Raw genomic sequence first — 15,033 nt, 5'->3', positions numbered from 1 at the left:
GACCACAATTACAGATTTTCTTTTGTAGAGGACAAGACCATTTGCACAGTTCCCGCATTCCCAAGTAGAGATTTGCAGAGAGTGGGGCAGATGGCAAGAGTCATGGGGTTAGGCTGGGGTCAGTGATGGGTACTCCCTACTAAAGTCAAGTCTTCTTCAGCAAGCCCATGGGGGCTCCTGTTTGTGTTCTGTTCAGAAAGGGCACCTATCATTCAGCACCCAAAGGTCACTGCTGAAAAGGAATACAGGGGCAAAGAGTTTTATAACAGCTGCGTGTCATCTGAGACACCCAGATTTAGATGCAAGTATGTAATTTCAAACGTAACATTTTTTACTTGCATTAAAGTAGAAATTAAACTGTGAATCCCCTGTATTTATGAAATTCGATAAGAGTGACGTAAGATTGTTCTGGAAAGAACATTATGAAACCACTATCATTATTATCATTATAAGATATTGGTAGAAACCAAATACTCACCCAAATTAGCCTTGTTTATAGAGAAACCAAACTGTGTTGAGCAAAAGTTGCAAATGGCAGATTAAGAGAAAATCAAAGAACTGCAAACAGCGAAGGGGAAAAATAGCTGCATAGGGGTCAGGCACCTTGTGGGTGCTCACTCGAAAGACTCTGGCTGATCCCCCCCCTTATTGTTGAAACTACTGATACCAGGAGGCCATAGGAGAGCCGCAAGAAAAATGTCAAAGTGGTCATACAGGGCTCGTGCAAAGCTCCCTCTACAATAAAATTCTTTGGACGACAAATAAACGTGAAGCTAAAATCCTGTATCGTGATAAAGTAGAAGAAACTGTGTGACTGGAAAATGTTAACCCGGCTGAGGGATGCCTGCAGAACGGGGCGAAGCATGATGCCCCAATTAACATTGTGTTGAACAAGAGTGAACGCGACGGAGGGGTGTGCACTGTGGATTGTTTAAAAAGACGTAGTGAACCTGACGGAGGGAGGCTAACATTCGAGAAGTGTCTGAGCCGGGAAGAGGGGGGACCCAGAGGTGAAAGCCATCACCAAAGGTGCATGAGGAAGAGGAACTTTAGTTTTGTTATTTTGAACACATCAGGTCCTCAGAGGAAAGAGACTTCTTTGTAGAAAAGAGACTTAACCACTGAAGATCCTGAGAACGGAACTGTAGCCACGTGATGTGCTCAAAACATGGGGAAGGGAGACCCCCGGCTATAACATCCTAACTTATTATTTATGAACACATCTTTCTTTCTTGTGAACCCTATCCCACACTCTTTGTTGTGTTTAGTTGTAAGGAAAGACAATCGTTTTTTTCAGTATAGGCCCTTTTTATTTGACATTAGCCACTAGGACTGCTTATTATTTGTTAGTCATAGCTTGCTCCCATCTTAGATTTAGGTTTACATTACGTGTTTTTTTTCAACCTACCTATACAGTTTAATAAACACCCTTGAACTGTGATCACTTGTGTATGTCTTTACTGTTGCCCCCATGAGTGACATGACAGTGAGTTCACGATATACAGAAAGTGATTTGTTGAAAAGACATGGGTGTCACAGAAAAATAACTCTGTTTTACTGGTCTACAAATACTTGTTCAACATTGTAAAATATATTTACGGGAACATAGTTAGGAGAGCTTAGCAGCTGTTTCAGCATTTACCTTTATTACTTTATTAACATTAAGTCCAATGAAGGTAGTAAGTAGGCCACATTCAAGGCGTTTTCTTTCCCCATGTTCAGTTTATCGGCATGTACGATATATACTTTTACACCTGTCTTCCAGTATTAACTGTTCTTATCGGTTCTCCCTTTGACTCACCAGCTGTGATGAACCGCTTAGCTTTTCTTGTCTCTGGATTCAAGGACGGTACCAGGATAGCAAGCATCTCTCCTTGCTTTAGTCATCAGCGGAGGAGGGCTCTGTGCACTGTTGACATCTGCTACAGCACACATCGGCTATTGTTCGCGGTCTTATGATTCCTTCTCCGGAGGCTTTGCGAGTCTGGGTCAAAAAGGACAAGGCCACTTCTCTCCTTGTCTCCCCTTCGGTTCTCGCCGCCTTTCTCAAATTGTACTGCCGGTCTGGAATAGCTCTCTCATCGTGTGGTCTGCTTTGTTCATAGTGTGCTCTTGTGCTCCACCTTTTATCCCTGTGGGGAAGGAAAAGTGTCATCAGGTGTGTGTGTGCGTGGTTATTATTAGTTGCCTGACCCCTGTGTTGGGACATGTCAGGTAAACGGCTCTGGTGTTAGTCTGTTTTTCGTGGTGTAAGAAAGTGTTTGTGCCGGAAAAGGGGCCGGGCATTAGAGTGTCTGAGTATCCAAGTGGTAGGATGGGGAAAAGATGTTACAAGAAAGGGGATACTGCGTCTCACCCCTCAGTGTCCCACTTCCAACCCCCCGAGGACCACCATCGAGGTGATCCTCCCGCACTGGTCCACCCCCAGGAACTGGATCTAGTAGCGATGGCCGTGTCTTGGCCACCTGGATGACAGATCCCCGGGGACTAGTCAGCGAGACGTCTTTGTTTCTCACAGGCATACATTCCTCAGCTCCCTAAAAAGCCAGCGAATCACCAGATGGCAAACACACCATGCAGCATTACATTACCATCACTGTGCAGCGTGATGTGCTAGGACAGAAAATAAAAACATTCTCTATAGTGCTGCAAGCAGGGCCAGATTTAGACAGAGGCAACATGGACAGTCAGCTAGAGTGCAAAATGAATATAACTTACACATGGTGCCACAACCCCCACCACACAAGCATGGGGGAGTTTTCGAAAGCTCCTCTGTGCTGTCCCGGCAGCAGCCACGGACGGCGCTCTATTTAAGTGAAAGGTGCCCTGTGCTGGGCGGGCAGGGCTCCCTATGTAAGAGAAAAGTTCCAACATGCTTGCGTAGGCCACGCCAACAGGGGGAGCCTTTCTCTTGCATAGGATGCTATGGGCATAGCCATGCCATCACAAAGGGCTTTCTGAAATGGACACCCACATGTAGCCCAACTGGGCCCAAAAACAAACTCTGATATGGCCCAACTGTGTACTTTCACCAGTTGGCTTCAAATGACAATGAATATCGAAAGTACATTTGAAAAAACAATGTTTTGTGCTCACATTGCATTGTGGTAATTGTTTTTCATTCTAGATGGGCACAATAAAGCAACAGCAAAAATGTTTTTATTTAACATTTTTTCAAGTTACTTTACTATTGTTTGTGCATCACCCATATAAAACAATTGAAAGACAAACATTAACTACCTGCAGATTGTAGTTAAAAACAATGCTTATACAGTTAGACGGCATAGAAAGGGAACTTCCCCCCCCCCCTCTTGATTCTTTTTGGTCTCGAAGAAGAGGACGACAAATTGGTAAGGGTAAAAGGACTAGTCTCCCCCCTGCTACTGGCAGCAAGAGCTGACCTAGTTATCAAGTGGAAATCCCCTTCTCTGCCAGAGAAAAAGGACTGGTTACAAATTGCCATGAATATATACACAATGGAGAAAATAACGGCAACCCTCCACGACAAGGCTGCACGACATGAGAAAGCCTGGAGCGACTTCACAGCGCTCCACATCACTGGCCCTGTCATGAGTGACTCACCACACCAATGACAGCAGCAGTTGCTCCGCCCCACCAGAGACTGAGCACCAAATCTCGCAGTGTCCATTAACCATGCCTGTCACAAACTTTAGCTTTGACTCATGATGCCAATGAAGACCAGAGATAAACGTCACACCGCCCAACACGGATTACTATAGCAAACGCCAAAACCCGGAAGTCCACAGAACAAGGACAAGGGGAGGGAGGGTGGTGGACCGGGATTTCAAATGTTCATCCATTAGAATGGGACACGTATTTACTGTTAGAATATTGTGTGGGTGGTACAAAGTAGTCTTCAGATGTAACTATGCATGTTTGAATATACACCCAACCAGACGTTCACTTCTAATGTTAAAATCAATAAAATTAAATTTGAAAAATAAAACAATGCTTATAAAAATGTTAAATGCTTAAAGGAAATACAAAATTTCAGGCTTGCATGTCAAGCAGATCATAAAGAAATGATAGACATTTTAAAAACAGGGAATTGGGTTATTTGGCCACTCGATCAAATTGTCTTGAGAGAAGGTTTCAGTTGTCAACTGGTGGAGTTGTGTGGGGGCTTTTAGTTTCAAAAGCCTCCATCTACAACCTATCACTGAAACATTAAGGCTTATTTAGGGAGATTTGCTTCCACTCACAATGGGCTAAGAGCTGCCCTTTGAAACATGCAGGACACGTTATGTTATTTGCATGGTCTTAATGCCAGATTTGGGGCAGTGTTGTGGTGTTTTGGTCACTTAATGTATGTTCGTTTATTTGTATTTATTTAATTATGTGTTTATATAGCGCTGCAGCCCACGGGCATCAGAGCGTATTACAGAGAGACAGACTGAAGTAATACGAGAACGGGACAGGCGTAGGCCACAGTGAACATAACATATAATAGGGAAGTATTTGGTCTATCTGATGTATCTAGGAGTTGGTGTTGGTGTCTTATTTAAACAGGAGTGTCTTTAATTGTTTTCTGAAACGTAAATGATTAGTTTCCAGTCTCAATGCGGTATGGAGTTTTTTCCATTTAAGGGCGGCTTTGGTCGTGAATGCCCTACCTAGGCCCTTTGCTTTTTTTAGTGGAGCAACTTGTAGGAGGCCGGTATTGTTTGATCTCAAATTACACTTTGATTCATGCCATTTGAATTGTTTTTTTTAGGTAGATAGGCGCTTTGCCAAATAGGCATTGATGTACCAGAGTGATAGCTTTAAATGTGATGCGCTCCTCAATCACAAGCCAGTGTAGATCCTTTCTGTCCATTGTGACATGCTCTCTCTTAGGTTTGCCGGTGATTGTTCTTATGGCATTGTTCTGGATCACTTGGCATTGTTTTAAGCATTTACTGCTGGCACCCAGTAACAGAGAGTTTCCATAATCTAATCGGGAGAGAATTGTGGCTCTTGCTATGATTGTGCTATTTTGTAGGATCAGCAGTGGTCTGATTTTTTTTCAATCATTTCTGGTGGTATTGGCAGTTCCTTTTAAGATAGGCTATGTGGGCTTCTGCTCCCAAGGATGCTTGTAAGTATATTCCTAGTGTTTTGACCTTTTCTGCTGTTTGTGTCTCTTTGATCTTGAAAGTGGTGTATTGAGGACTTAGTTTTTTCCTAGCAAAGGGTGATCCGAAAATCATGAGCTCTGTTTTGGTGGCGTTTAAGTACATCCAATTGTCTATCATCCAGCTTTCGATGATGTTATACATTTTTGAGAGTTTTTCACTATCCTGTTCGTAGTTACCACTTAGTCCAGAAACCAATTGGGTGTCGTCAGCAAAGTTGGTGAAAAATATACCAAGTTGAGACAGCAGTGTGCATAGTCAACGCATGTATAAGTTGAACAGTAGTGGGGAGAAGCTTGCGCCCTGGGGGACTCCACAGTCCACTGGTTTTGGTTGTGAGGAGTGTTTACCCCAGACTATCTTGCATTTTCTGTCCTGTAGAAAAGATAACACCCAATCAACAGCCTCTTTGGAGCAGTTCCCAGATTGATTTAGGGCTTCTCGGAGCCTCCGATGATCCAGCAGATCAAAGGCTGCCGAGAGGTCCAATAGGATCAGCAAACCAGTCTTGCCCCTGTCGAGGATGTTAAGCATTTCTGTCTGCAGATCTAATAATGCAGACTCCGTGCTGTGGGCTGTCCTAAATCCAGATTGTTGTGGGTGGAGTAGAATGTTTTCGTCCACAAAATCCTGGAGTTGTTCGGTGGCAATCTTATCCAGTATTTTTAACAGGAATTTACAGTTTGTAATTGGCCTTAGGTTCGCGGGATCTTGTTGGTTGAGTTCAGGTTTTTTTGGCAACGGTGTTACGGTTACTGTTTTAATTATGGCAGGGACATTGCCATCTCTAAAGGAAGCATTAACCATTCTTGTGAGGAACGGCGCAAAGATTGCAGCATTGGCTAGGATTAGTTTAGGTGGCAGCACATTTTCCGAGCATGAGGTACATTTAGTGCTTGAAAGGGTTTTGTTCGTGTCTTCCAGTGATAGAGATTTGAATTGGAATTTGGGACTTTGTGCAGTGCTCTTATTGTCACATATTTTGTCTGGGATGAAAGTGTTGTTTGTCTTACAATTTGTGATTGTCTCTCTTGCTTTGATAATTTTATTGTGAAAGGCAGTTTGGACTGCTTCAGTCTTTTTCAGTTGGCTGGAATGGTGGGAATAAAGCTATTGGTTTTTTGAAAGCTTTCAGTATTTGGAAGAGTTTCCCAGTCGAGTTATATACGGTAAAGATCTGTTCATTGTAATGATTTTTCTTTAAATCAATTATTTTAGTCCTGTATATGATATCGGCAATTTTCCAGTTCTTTTTATTACTTTCACTGGGATCTTTTAACCACAATATTTGTTCTTACACTATTATCATTCTCAGCTCATCTACGATGTTTATTAATAATGTAGACATCAAGCACTGTGTGGGGGTGAATGATGAACATCTAAATAAAGACAAAGAAGACAAATAAATTGTAGAAAAGATATCACAGTTGCACAATTCTTCCTGCACTACCCATTTTAGTCATTAAAGCTTGATCACATTTCATTTTAGGCTTCTCTTGTTTTTCTCCTTGCATGCATATGCTACCAAAATTCTGATTGATTTATTAAGCCCTGTTCCTATCTGCTGGATAAATAGTTTCAGAGAATGTTAAATCAATTTCCAGATCCCGTGATTTTTTGTACAGTGGAACACTGATGGTCAGTCAGTTATTGAAAACAAAACTTCTCAGTTAAATGTTTCAATATGTGTAATTAGCCATTCTCATGAACCACTTTGGCGGGCAGTGGCACAATTTTACTAAGGATCTGAACCATTGTTTATTTTCTAATTATGTGAAAAGGGGGTGTTTCCCGAGTCGTAGGGACCAGCCTGAGCTGCTCAATTGACAATCTCTTTTTTGTTCTTGTCCCAGGTGAAACTCCGGAGGTCTACATCATTGAGCGACTTTTCTCCAGCAGCCTGGTGGTGGTGGTCAGCCACACCAAGCCCCGGCAGATGAACGTCTATCATTTTAAGAAAGGCACAGAGATCTGCAACTACAGCTACTCCAGCAACATCCTCTCCATACGGCTGAACCGCCAGGTAAAGATATGAAGGCAACCGACGGGCAATTCTTTGCAATGAATGACATCATGTATCTCTGGCAGCATCGCCTCAGTATGGATGCCCATTTGGCTCAAAATTTTAGCACCATACATTTTGGAACACATTTTTATAATGTAATAACGTTTGTGTATAGTACAGCGTTAGAAATGATTACTTGGATTTCAGGATTCATAAAGTAATTGGATAAAGTAATTGTCAGCATACAGCCTAGCTATAAAACTTGGTATTGAAAGTTAAAGTTCTCCTAGGCATAGCAGATAAAGGAATTGAGGAATTGTGTGTATAGAGTTTTCCTAATGTTTACACAATTTAATCCATTGGGGAATCCAGTAATAAAAGTGTACTGGCTTGAAAGTCTCCTGGGTACGGCATTTAAGTATGTTTCAGAAATCACTGCACCTCTATCAAGCCTTGCATCAATTTTGGCTTTTTGAGGCTGAGCATCTCAGACTTCATGTACGCCAGTGGTCAGTGGCCATTGATGGATATTGACGTTGTATCTAAGAATCCCTGGGTGATTGATACCCATAGTTTTGCTAGTGCCTTAATTTATGAGTGAGATAAGTAGGTGCTTTAGCGATCAGCTTGCGAAAATGAGCTTTGCTCTGCAATGTTTGCTGCTGATCTGCCATACCTCTATATGTCCTGGGAGTTGGGTTCCCTAGAAAAATGTCTGGAGATGAGGACGAAACTTGTCTGTGTTAGCATGACCTGGAAGACTCGCATGTAAGTAGTGTGAAGGCATCATGATTCAGACACAGACAGCAGGTTCAAGTTTTCTCAACACAGTTTTATTTAACTTAAAGGGCAGGGTGGAGTAATGCCTAACTTGCCCTATGCTAAGGTGGGATTTCCCTGCCTAAAGAAAACTAAGGATAGTCTACGTCAGGAAGTCCAAAGTAAAACATCTGTCAGAGTCCAATACCTATACTTGGCTCACAACTAACTGCATACAATGTGTAGGGATGGCAGCATCAAAAAGGAATAGACCTTCTTCTAGCTCTCTGGCTTCTAATCAGTTCCCCCTCCCCAAGTTTAAAGTAGTTCACCAAATACAGGGGTTCCCTTCCCCAAGAGTTCAAATCTTCCAGCTTTCAAACAGATACTTCGCTATAATATCACAACAAGGTCTTTGCACAACACATGCTTCCTTATAGATGTTTTCAGTGGCTTTTTCAGGGGCACCCGCTGTAGGCACAGTTGTCGGACCACACGGTCCACCCATTACAGGTCACGCAACTGGTTCCCTTCCTTGATTGCGTTTCCTTTAACACCAGTCCACTGCTTCTCATCAGCAGTGAGGTTTGCCTCGCACTCTCCTGACACACACAGACACCCAACTGCGCTGCTTTTCGGCCTCTTTATTCACACCATCGACAAAAACAATAAATGAGTGGATAAATGCAATATAAATACTGAATTAATATGTGAATGCTATACATGCAAAGAATAGAATAAGTCTAAATAAAAGACATCATGATTGACACAGCAGCAAGAAACAACCTCATCTCGCCAGAAGTCACGGAAAAGCCCCCAAACGGTCCAGGAGAGAGAGCTCCACATCAACCGGCCTGCAGCGATGCGTAAATCCTCCAAGTAAAGCTTTCTAGCTGACCGCCTCAGCGCCCCTTGTTTTAAGCCCTCAGCAATCGCGTGGCAGCATTTTCTCGACCCTTCTGTCTCTTTTTGTTTATTTCCAAATTCGTTATTTTGGATTCGTTATTAATGTATTTGTTATTTTGGGATTCGTGATAATCACTGCATACCTTCAAAATGCATTGCTTTAATTTCGTTCAGTGTTAAAAATACTTTTCATCTGCTTTAACTTTCTTTAATTTCATTCGGTATTCAAAATGTCATGCTTTCATTTAATTCGCTACTCAAAATACTTCTCATCTGCTTTAACTTGGTTTCATTGCATTCAGTATTCAAAATGCTTTGCTTTGCTCAAATTGTATCACCACTTGCCAGCCCAGTGTCCCCCCCCTTACTCACCGGTCGGTCTTAGGGCTCCTTGCAAGATCATCCGCCGTCACGTGTTCCTGTTTCTTCATGCGTGCGGTCGCTCGAGTCTTCTCCCAATGGTCTTCATGTGGCTCACGCACACCCTGCAGTGCTTCCTCGCCGAAGCAGGATCCACACGACTGCTTGCCTCGGTGCCGCCTGCCTCCTTCTCACGACTTGCCACCCACCTCCAGCTTTTTATGCCTTTGCTTCACACTGCATACACTGTGCACTGCTTCATGGGCCTTGGGTGCTCCTCCTGCCACGCCACCACACCAGAGAGGTCTACCAGCACACAGCTGACTGTGGTCTCACAGCTGACTCTTTGTTTTGGGCATCCATCTTTTAAAACTCCTGTCTCCAAAAAGGACTAGACCGCTCACCAGCAAAGCGGTAGTCCTGCTTTGCCTTTCTTGTCCTCCTCCTCATCCCAGTACTTGGCTGGGGCTGATCATTGTTTGCTTTCACAAAATGGGGATATGTAGGTCTAGTTGTCCTATTCTTCGTCCCAATGCCATACTGATGCCATTTAGCGAATACTTTAGGGGAATCACAGGAAAAGGGATGGACGGTTCGTGGTAAAAGGGAAATGGGCGATACCATGTCTCAATTAAGGACATCCCCTGCCCACTCCCAGGTCTCCTCCACCCAAGTGATCTTCCCTCGCATATTCACCCCCATGGTCGGGAACCAAAAGCAATGGATTTTCCTTGGCCACCTGAGAAGAGGGTAACCGGCGGAAATAAGTGAGGACGTCCTCGGGTTCCTCACAGCAGACTGGAACATTCCAGGCCTTTTTCTCCATTTAACACTTTTATTGGTTGATGCAATCACCCCTTACGGAAGAAGTCCCCACTATTTGGGGATTTTGAATTTTTTAAACATTGGAATAATGTGTCCCACTGTGCACTGATTGACTGCTTTCTTTTCATTAAAACGCTTCCCTATTCATTTTCTTGTTGTTTTCCCACCCTTTGTTTACAATTTCACCTCAGACCTTGCTTATTCACTTGGCCATTATTAGCGTTCTCCTTCTTTGATCTCACATGGTCTGTATCTCCCCTGAATCATGACTACTGTGGTTCCATTCCTCAAGGAGTACCAGGCATTTGCACAGACTCCAAAGGTCAGTGGAGCTCTGTAGAGGGAACATGCATTGCAGTTGGAGCATAATGCACATTACTGACTTAGTATACATAGAACAGTTCCGACTAGATCACAGAAAGCATGAAATGATGGGCAAATGTGAGGGAACATGCAATGAGCACACTGTACACTTGTTTTGAACATATTTACATTGCCAATATTTACACTTGGAGGCACAAAGCGAGAAAGTGATTTTTCAAGAATTGTGCAATTGGGATCAAGTACCCTGAAGCCGGGATTCGAAATCACGTCTCCATGTTCATATGTTACACATGCCTGCAGATCTCCCCTTTCTGGCCAACCTGATCTTCAAAGCTGCCTTGTTTCCAGAATCCGTCACATTGGCTCTCGCATATTCTGAGGCACTGTACAGCAGCACTCCGGGAATTCACGGTGTAAAGTTAAACTAATACCATGCCTCCAATTACGCTTTATTACTTTATGTCCCTCATTATAGATTCACCATCGCTCCATTAACAGCTTTATGCTTTCGTAACTCTTGTTGTAAAAAGGGCTAACAACTGAATGGGCCTGGTCTCGACACGATACCAAAAGAGTCATTAAATGGACACACACTAATAGGGAATGAGACCAGGAGAAAGATTCCAAGCTGAACAAAGTTTATATAAAGAAAATTGGGGCATGCAGAGGACTCTGCTGCTCTGAGACCGCTCTGCCAAACATTATAAAGACATCATGTTATAAAGACAGAAATCGTCATCTGTGACAAATTGTATAGGTGAGGAACACTACATTGTTATTGGTTCACACGTGGCTACATTATACAATTTAGTGGAATAGTGAGTCTTGATAGGCTGTCGCTGGGATGTCACTTCCCGCAGCACGTGGGTCGGCTGAACTCATCTCCACGGGGTGTTCGCAAGATGTCATTCTTCTAGCTAATCTAAACTACACAATTGCTATTGGCATGCAAAGAGTAATGTTAGACACAAAGTTGTTATTCTGATGGAGGAGGCCATAAAATGTGGATCAATATATGTGCATTCTGACCCCTGCCTTTATGGGGGCGAGGGTACAAGGTACCCTCGTTTCAGATGTCTTATCTTTGAGACCCTTATTCATGATCTGTTCCCCCAGGCACCCCATGACTGGAAAGAGTGGATGGATGGATGGGTGTTAGTTTTGTAGAAGGATATATGGTCACCCAGGATTAGGTATATGGTGGGCAGTTGAGGGAGATCTGGAGGGGAAGGGTCATCCAGCAGTTACTTCAAAGTGGGGGGGAGGATTGTGGGCAAAGGGTCTGTCAAGTTATAACCTTCAAGAGTGGGGGGTCGAGGTGGCACAGGCCGGTTTGTGGAGATGGATGGACGCGCAGAGATTGCTCCGGTCTGAGCGGAGTTGCAAGGAGGAGGGGGTTGACGGGACTCGCTGTGCGCAGTGCTGGATTGAGGGAGAGATGGCTTTTGCAAAATCATAACGGGGCCTAGAAAAAGATGGCATTCATGGGTCACGCAAAATGGAGTCTGTAGGCCTCACCAAATGGCTTTGTCTATCGTCGTTTTAGTGATTATACTATGGCTGAATTATTAGAGTCGATAGACAAACGTTGGGACGTCTCCCTCCAGTTTGGTAAACGCGAGATCCATTTTTTGTAGGAATGTCAGGGGGGTCTAAAAAGACCTTTCAATCATTACACAACCTCAATTTGTTAAGTAATTGTTGTACCCCTAGACTCTTTCAGCTGTTCCCTGTCCCATTCTTTCTGCATTGGAAAGGATTTCTTGTCGTCCCGTAGACAAATAGGTGGCATATCAAAGAAATAGGTATTCGGTACCACCCAGTTTGTAATTCCAGTTTGCCTGGGCTTCTTTCCACCCAGGAATATAAACCTGTACTGACTTCCTGCGGGGTTCCATGAAGTATTGAGGCAGGCCTGTATGTCTTAAAATAGAAGGTATATACAGGGTTCTGAATTTAGGTAGAATCGACTTATTGTTAAAAACATTTTCGATCTTTGTTTTCCCACTACCCTCCCACCCCCCGGGTGTATTAACTGGCCTTAAATTCCCTCCCGTTGGAAATACCAAGGATGCTTTTTTTGCATCAAATGTTATTTTTTAACGTTTTTGACATATTTTTCTGAAGGTGCAGCCCGTGGTCGAATTGTACGAAAAGAAGTGGTGGAACTATGTTCCCTGCTGGCCCAATTGCGCCCCGCACATACCACGTTGCCATGCCCCCTCCCACTGACAAGTCTAATCCGTACCTGGGTCCTGCCATTCATCCATTATAACCCACCACTGTGTAAAGACCGAAAGAAACACGGTGAAAGAAATGCATTTTAAACGACCCCCATTACCTTTATTCATTGTCCCCCAAAGCATGCAACTTTACGCACCCTCCCACTTCTAATCACCCACCATTTACACCTCTTAAGATGCATGCTAAAGATTAAAGCTACTCCTCATCTACCCATTAACTGCAAGTGCAGCTGTGCCTGCAGTATTTTCAGTTTGCATGTAACTAGTTTTCATGTAACAGCGCCCTGATGCCTATGGGTTTGGTACACTCTACAAATGTTAAATAAATTAATAAATGTCAGTGCAGTGCACTAAATTGCAAGTTTCAACGTATTCTTACATTCTTTTTTTTAAAAAACTAAATAATTCCGGAAAGGTTTCTTTTGAAAATAAAAGTATAGGAATGGTGAAACGTAATTAAAAAAAAGTAGAGGAGCACCGCTCCCAATTGTTCCTGCTCACTTCGAACACTGGGTGTACCAGATTGTCAGTTTAGTGGGATAGACTCTAAACCAAAAGTAGGTTAAATAAAGTTATGCTAAAATAAGCTGTGCCCTAGAAGTCCCTCAGATTGTGCGTGGGGAGTGGTGCACCTTTTAGCCCATAACCCCGCGAGTCTTCATGCATTGTGTGTCCATCTGCAGAGGAACCCTATCGTTGGGTGTATTCACGAGAAAAAAACAGCCAACAAATCGTACAGGTCTCGTTTATATTCAAAATAAGGGAAAAGGTTTTAAAGAGTCAAAATAAAATACTAAAATCAATGCAATGCTCTAAACATATGTTTTAAACTTCCAATTTAATAACGATGAACAGATGTAAAAGGGGGCGGGCATTCAATCCAAATGCTAAGTTAACAGTCTGTGAAAGGTTGAGATTTGGTTCTTCAAAAGCAACCCTGCAGTAAATGCAGAAGGGCTCTGTAACCTGCCCTGGCGCTTCCTTTACAAAAGCTGTGCAACCGTAACATTGAAAACCAAGGCGGGTGTCACACATGAGGAAAGGGAAGGGGCTGCCTGCATGCACAGACTGCAGACTCCTGAACTAGTTGGTGAGTAAATGGCAGTGGCCTGCTTGCATCAGCTTCTTTATTGATTTGCATCAATTTTGAATAAGACATGTTTTTCCTAGCATGCTCTCAACCCCACCAACACCCAAGATAAAATTACACAAATAGTGCACATCAGATTTAAAAACGTTTTTGCCAAACTGTTGAGTGTCGACGCTGAGTGGAAAGCAGGGTATACAGCACGATGTCCCTGTGCCTAGAAAAGCAGTCCGGTGGAGAGTGAGAGGAGTAGCCAATCAAAAGGATGTAGACAAAAACGAATGTTCTGTCCAATTTAGGAGGTGTCTTTTCTATACAAATATTGTGATGTGCAGCCGCTGCCCAATAGTCCCCAGAGGGGTCGGTTAATGCGAGAGGACCCCATTGGGGGGGGACTCGCTCCCTGGGGATGATGATGATCTCCTGGGGTACAGCCTAATGAATGTTGCTACTCCTTGACATTCCTTAGCCCTCCGTAATGTCCTGAGCCACTATATTGAAAGTAAACATATGTATTGATGTAACATAGGGCCTAAAGCCAAAAGTACAAGGATGAGGGAGAACACAGGAGACATAAAGATAATTGACTGTGATAACACTTGTACCAGGTGGCCCGAAGGAGGCATGAGGATTAAGTCAGTAACAAAGAAGGAGGAGTTATACAATCTGCATGGCAGGAATGAGATACAATGTATAAAATGGAACATAGAACTGTTTGATCTGGCGAGCACGGCCGCAGAGCAGAATGCAGCCGCAACGAGAAGCACAGTGGTAGCAGGTACAGCTCCATCCAGTCCTGTAGGGGAAAGCAGATGGCATCCGAGTTCTCCAGCGCAGGAGATTCAAACGCTGACCGACAGCTGTGGAAAAGCAGAGAGCGGTAAGAGGACGGTATAGAAGTTCTACGCCCGCAAATTGGAGGCAGACCGATTCCCGAAGCCAGGAAGACACTACAAAGCCATGAGTGCAGGGGAGAGAAGCCCACGAAGCCGTAAGAGGTAAGAAGAGGCACACAAAAACCAGAGGGGACCTAGGGGTGGCGTTTCCCCGGCCCAGTATTAGCAAAGACGTTAATGGGCATAACGAAAGAAGGGTCTGGTACCCCAACAGTGATACGGCTAACATCAGAGGAAATCTTACTCAGCGCATTGGTAACGAGGGAACCACTGGCCATCAAGGGTCTGGGACCCCAACAGTGAAAGAGAACTGTGCCAAGCAATAACTGGAGACGAGACACCCTCCTGGTATCGGACAAAAAGCTGTGATAGAGTGCCAGGTGAAGGGAGTCATTCCCCCCCGCCCCCGGCCTTGTGGTGAACTGTACGAAATAACACCAGGAGAAGGGAGGTATTCTCTTGCTACTGGGCTGAGAGTGTTACTAGAGACACC

At 43.7% G+C, this 15,033-nt stretch overlaps 1 protein-coding gene across 4 annotated transcripts in view; it reads left to right on the top strand.

Moving 5' to 3' along the window:
- Positions 1 to 15,033, top strand: part of WIPI1 (WD repeat domain, phosphoinositide interacting 1) — a 951,231-nt gene that overhangs the window by 317,284 nt on the left and 618,914 nt on the right. For all 4 annotated transcript variants that reach the window (XM_069655068.1, XM_069655067.1, XM_069655070.1 and 1 more), the window contains exon 3: positions 6,989 to 7,158. In XM_069655068.1, the coding sequence (XP_069511169.1) occupies positions 6,989 to 7,158 (170 nt within the window). The remainder of the gene's footprint in view (positions 1 to 6,988; positions 7,159 to 15,033) is intronic.

The sequence above is a fragment of the Ambystoma mexicanum genome, chromosome 3q (assembly GCF_040938575.1).
Source record: "Ambystoma mexicanum isolate Mex_15411 chromosome 3q, UKY_AmexF1_1, whole genome shotgun sequence".
NCBI classification, from domain to species: domain Eukaryota; kingdom Metazoa; phylum Chordata; class Amphibia; order Caudata; family Ambystomatidae; genus Ambystoma; species Ambystoma mexicanum.
This window is presented reverse-complemented; position numbering and strand designations above follow the sequence as displayed.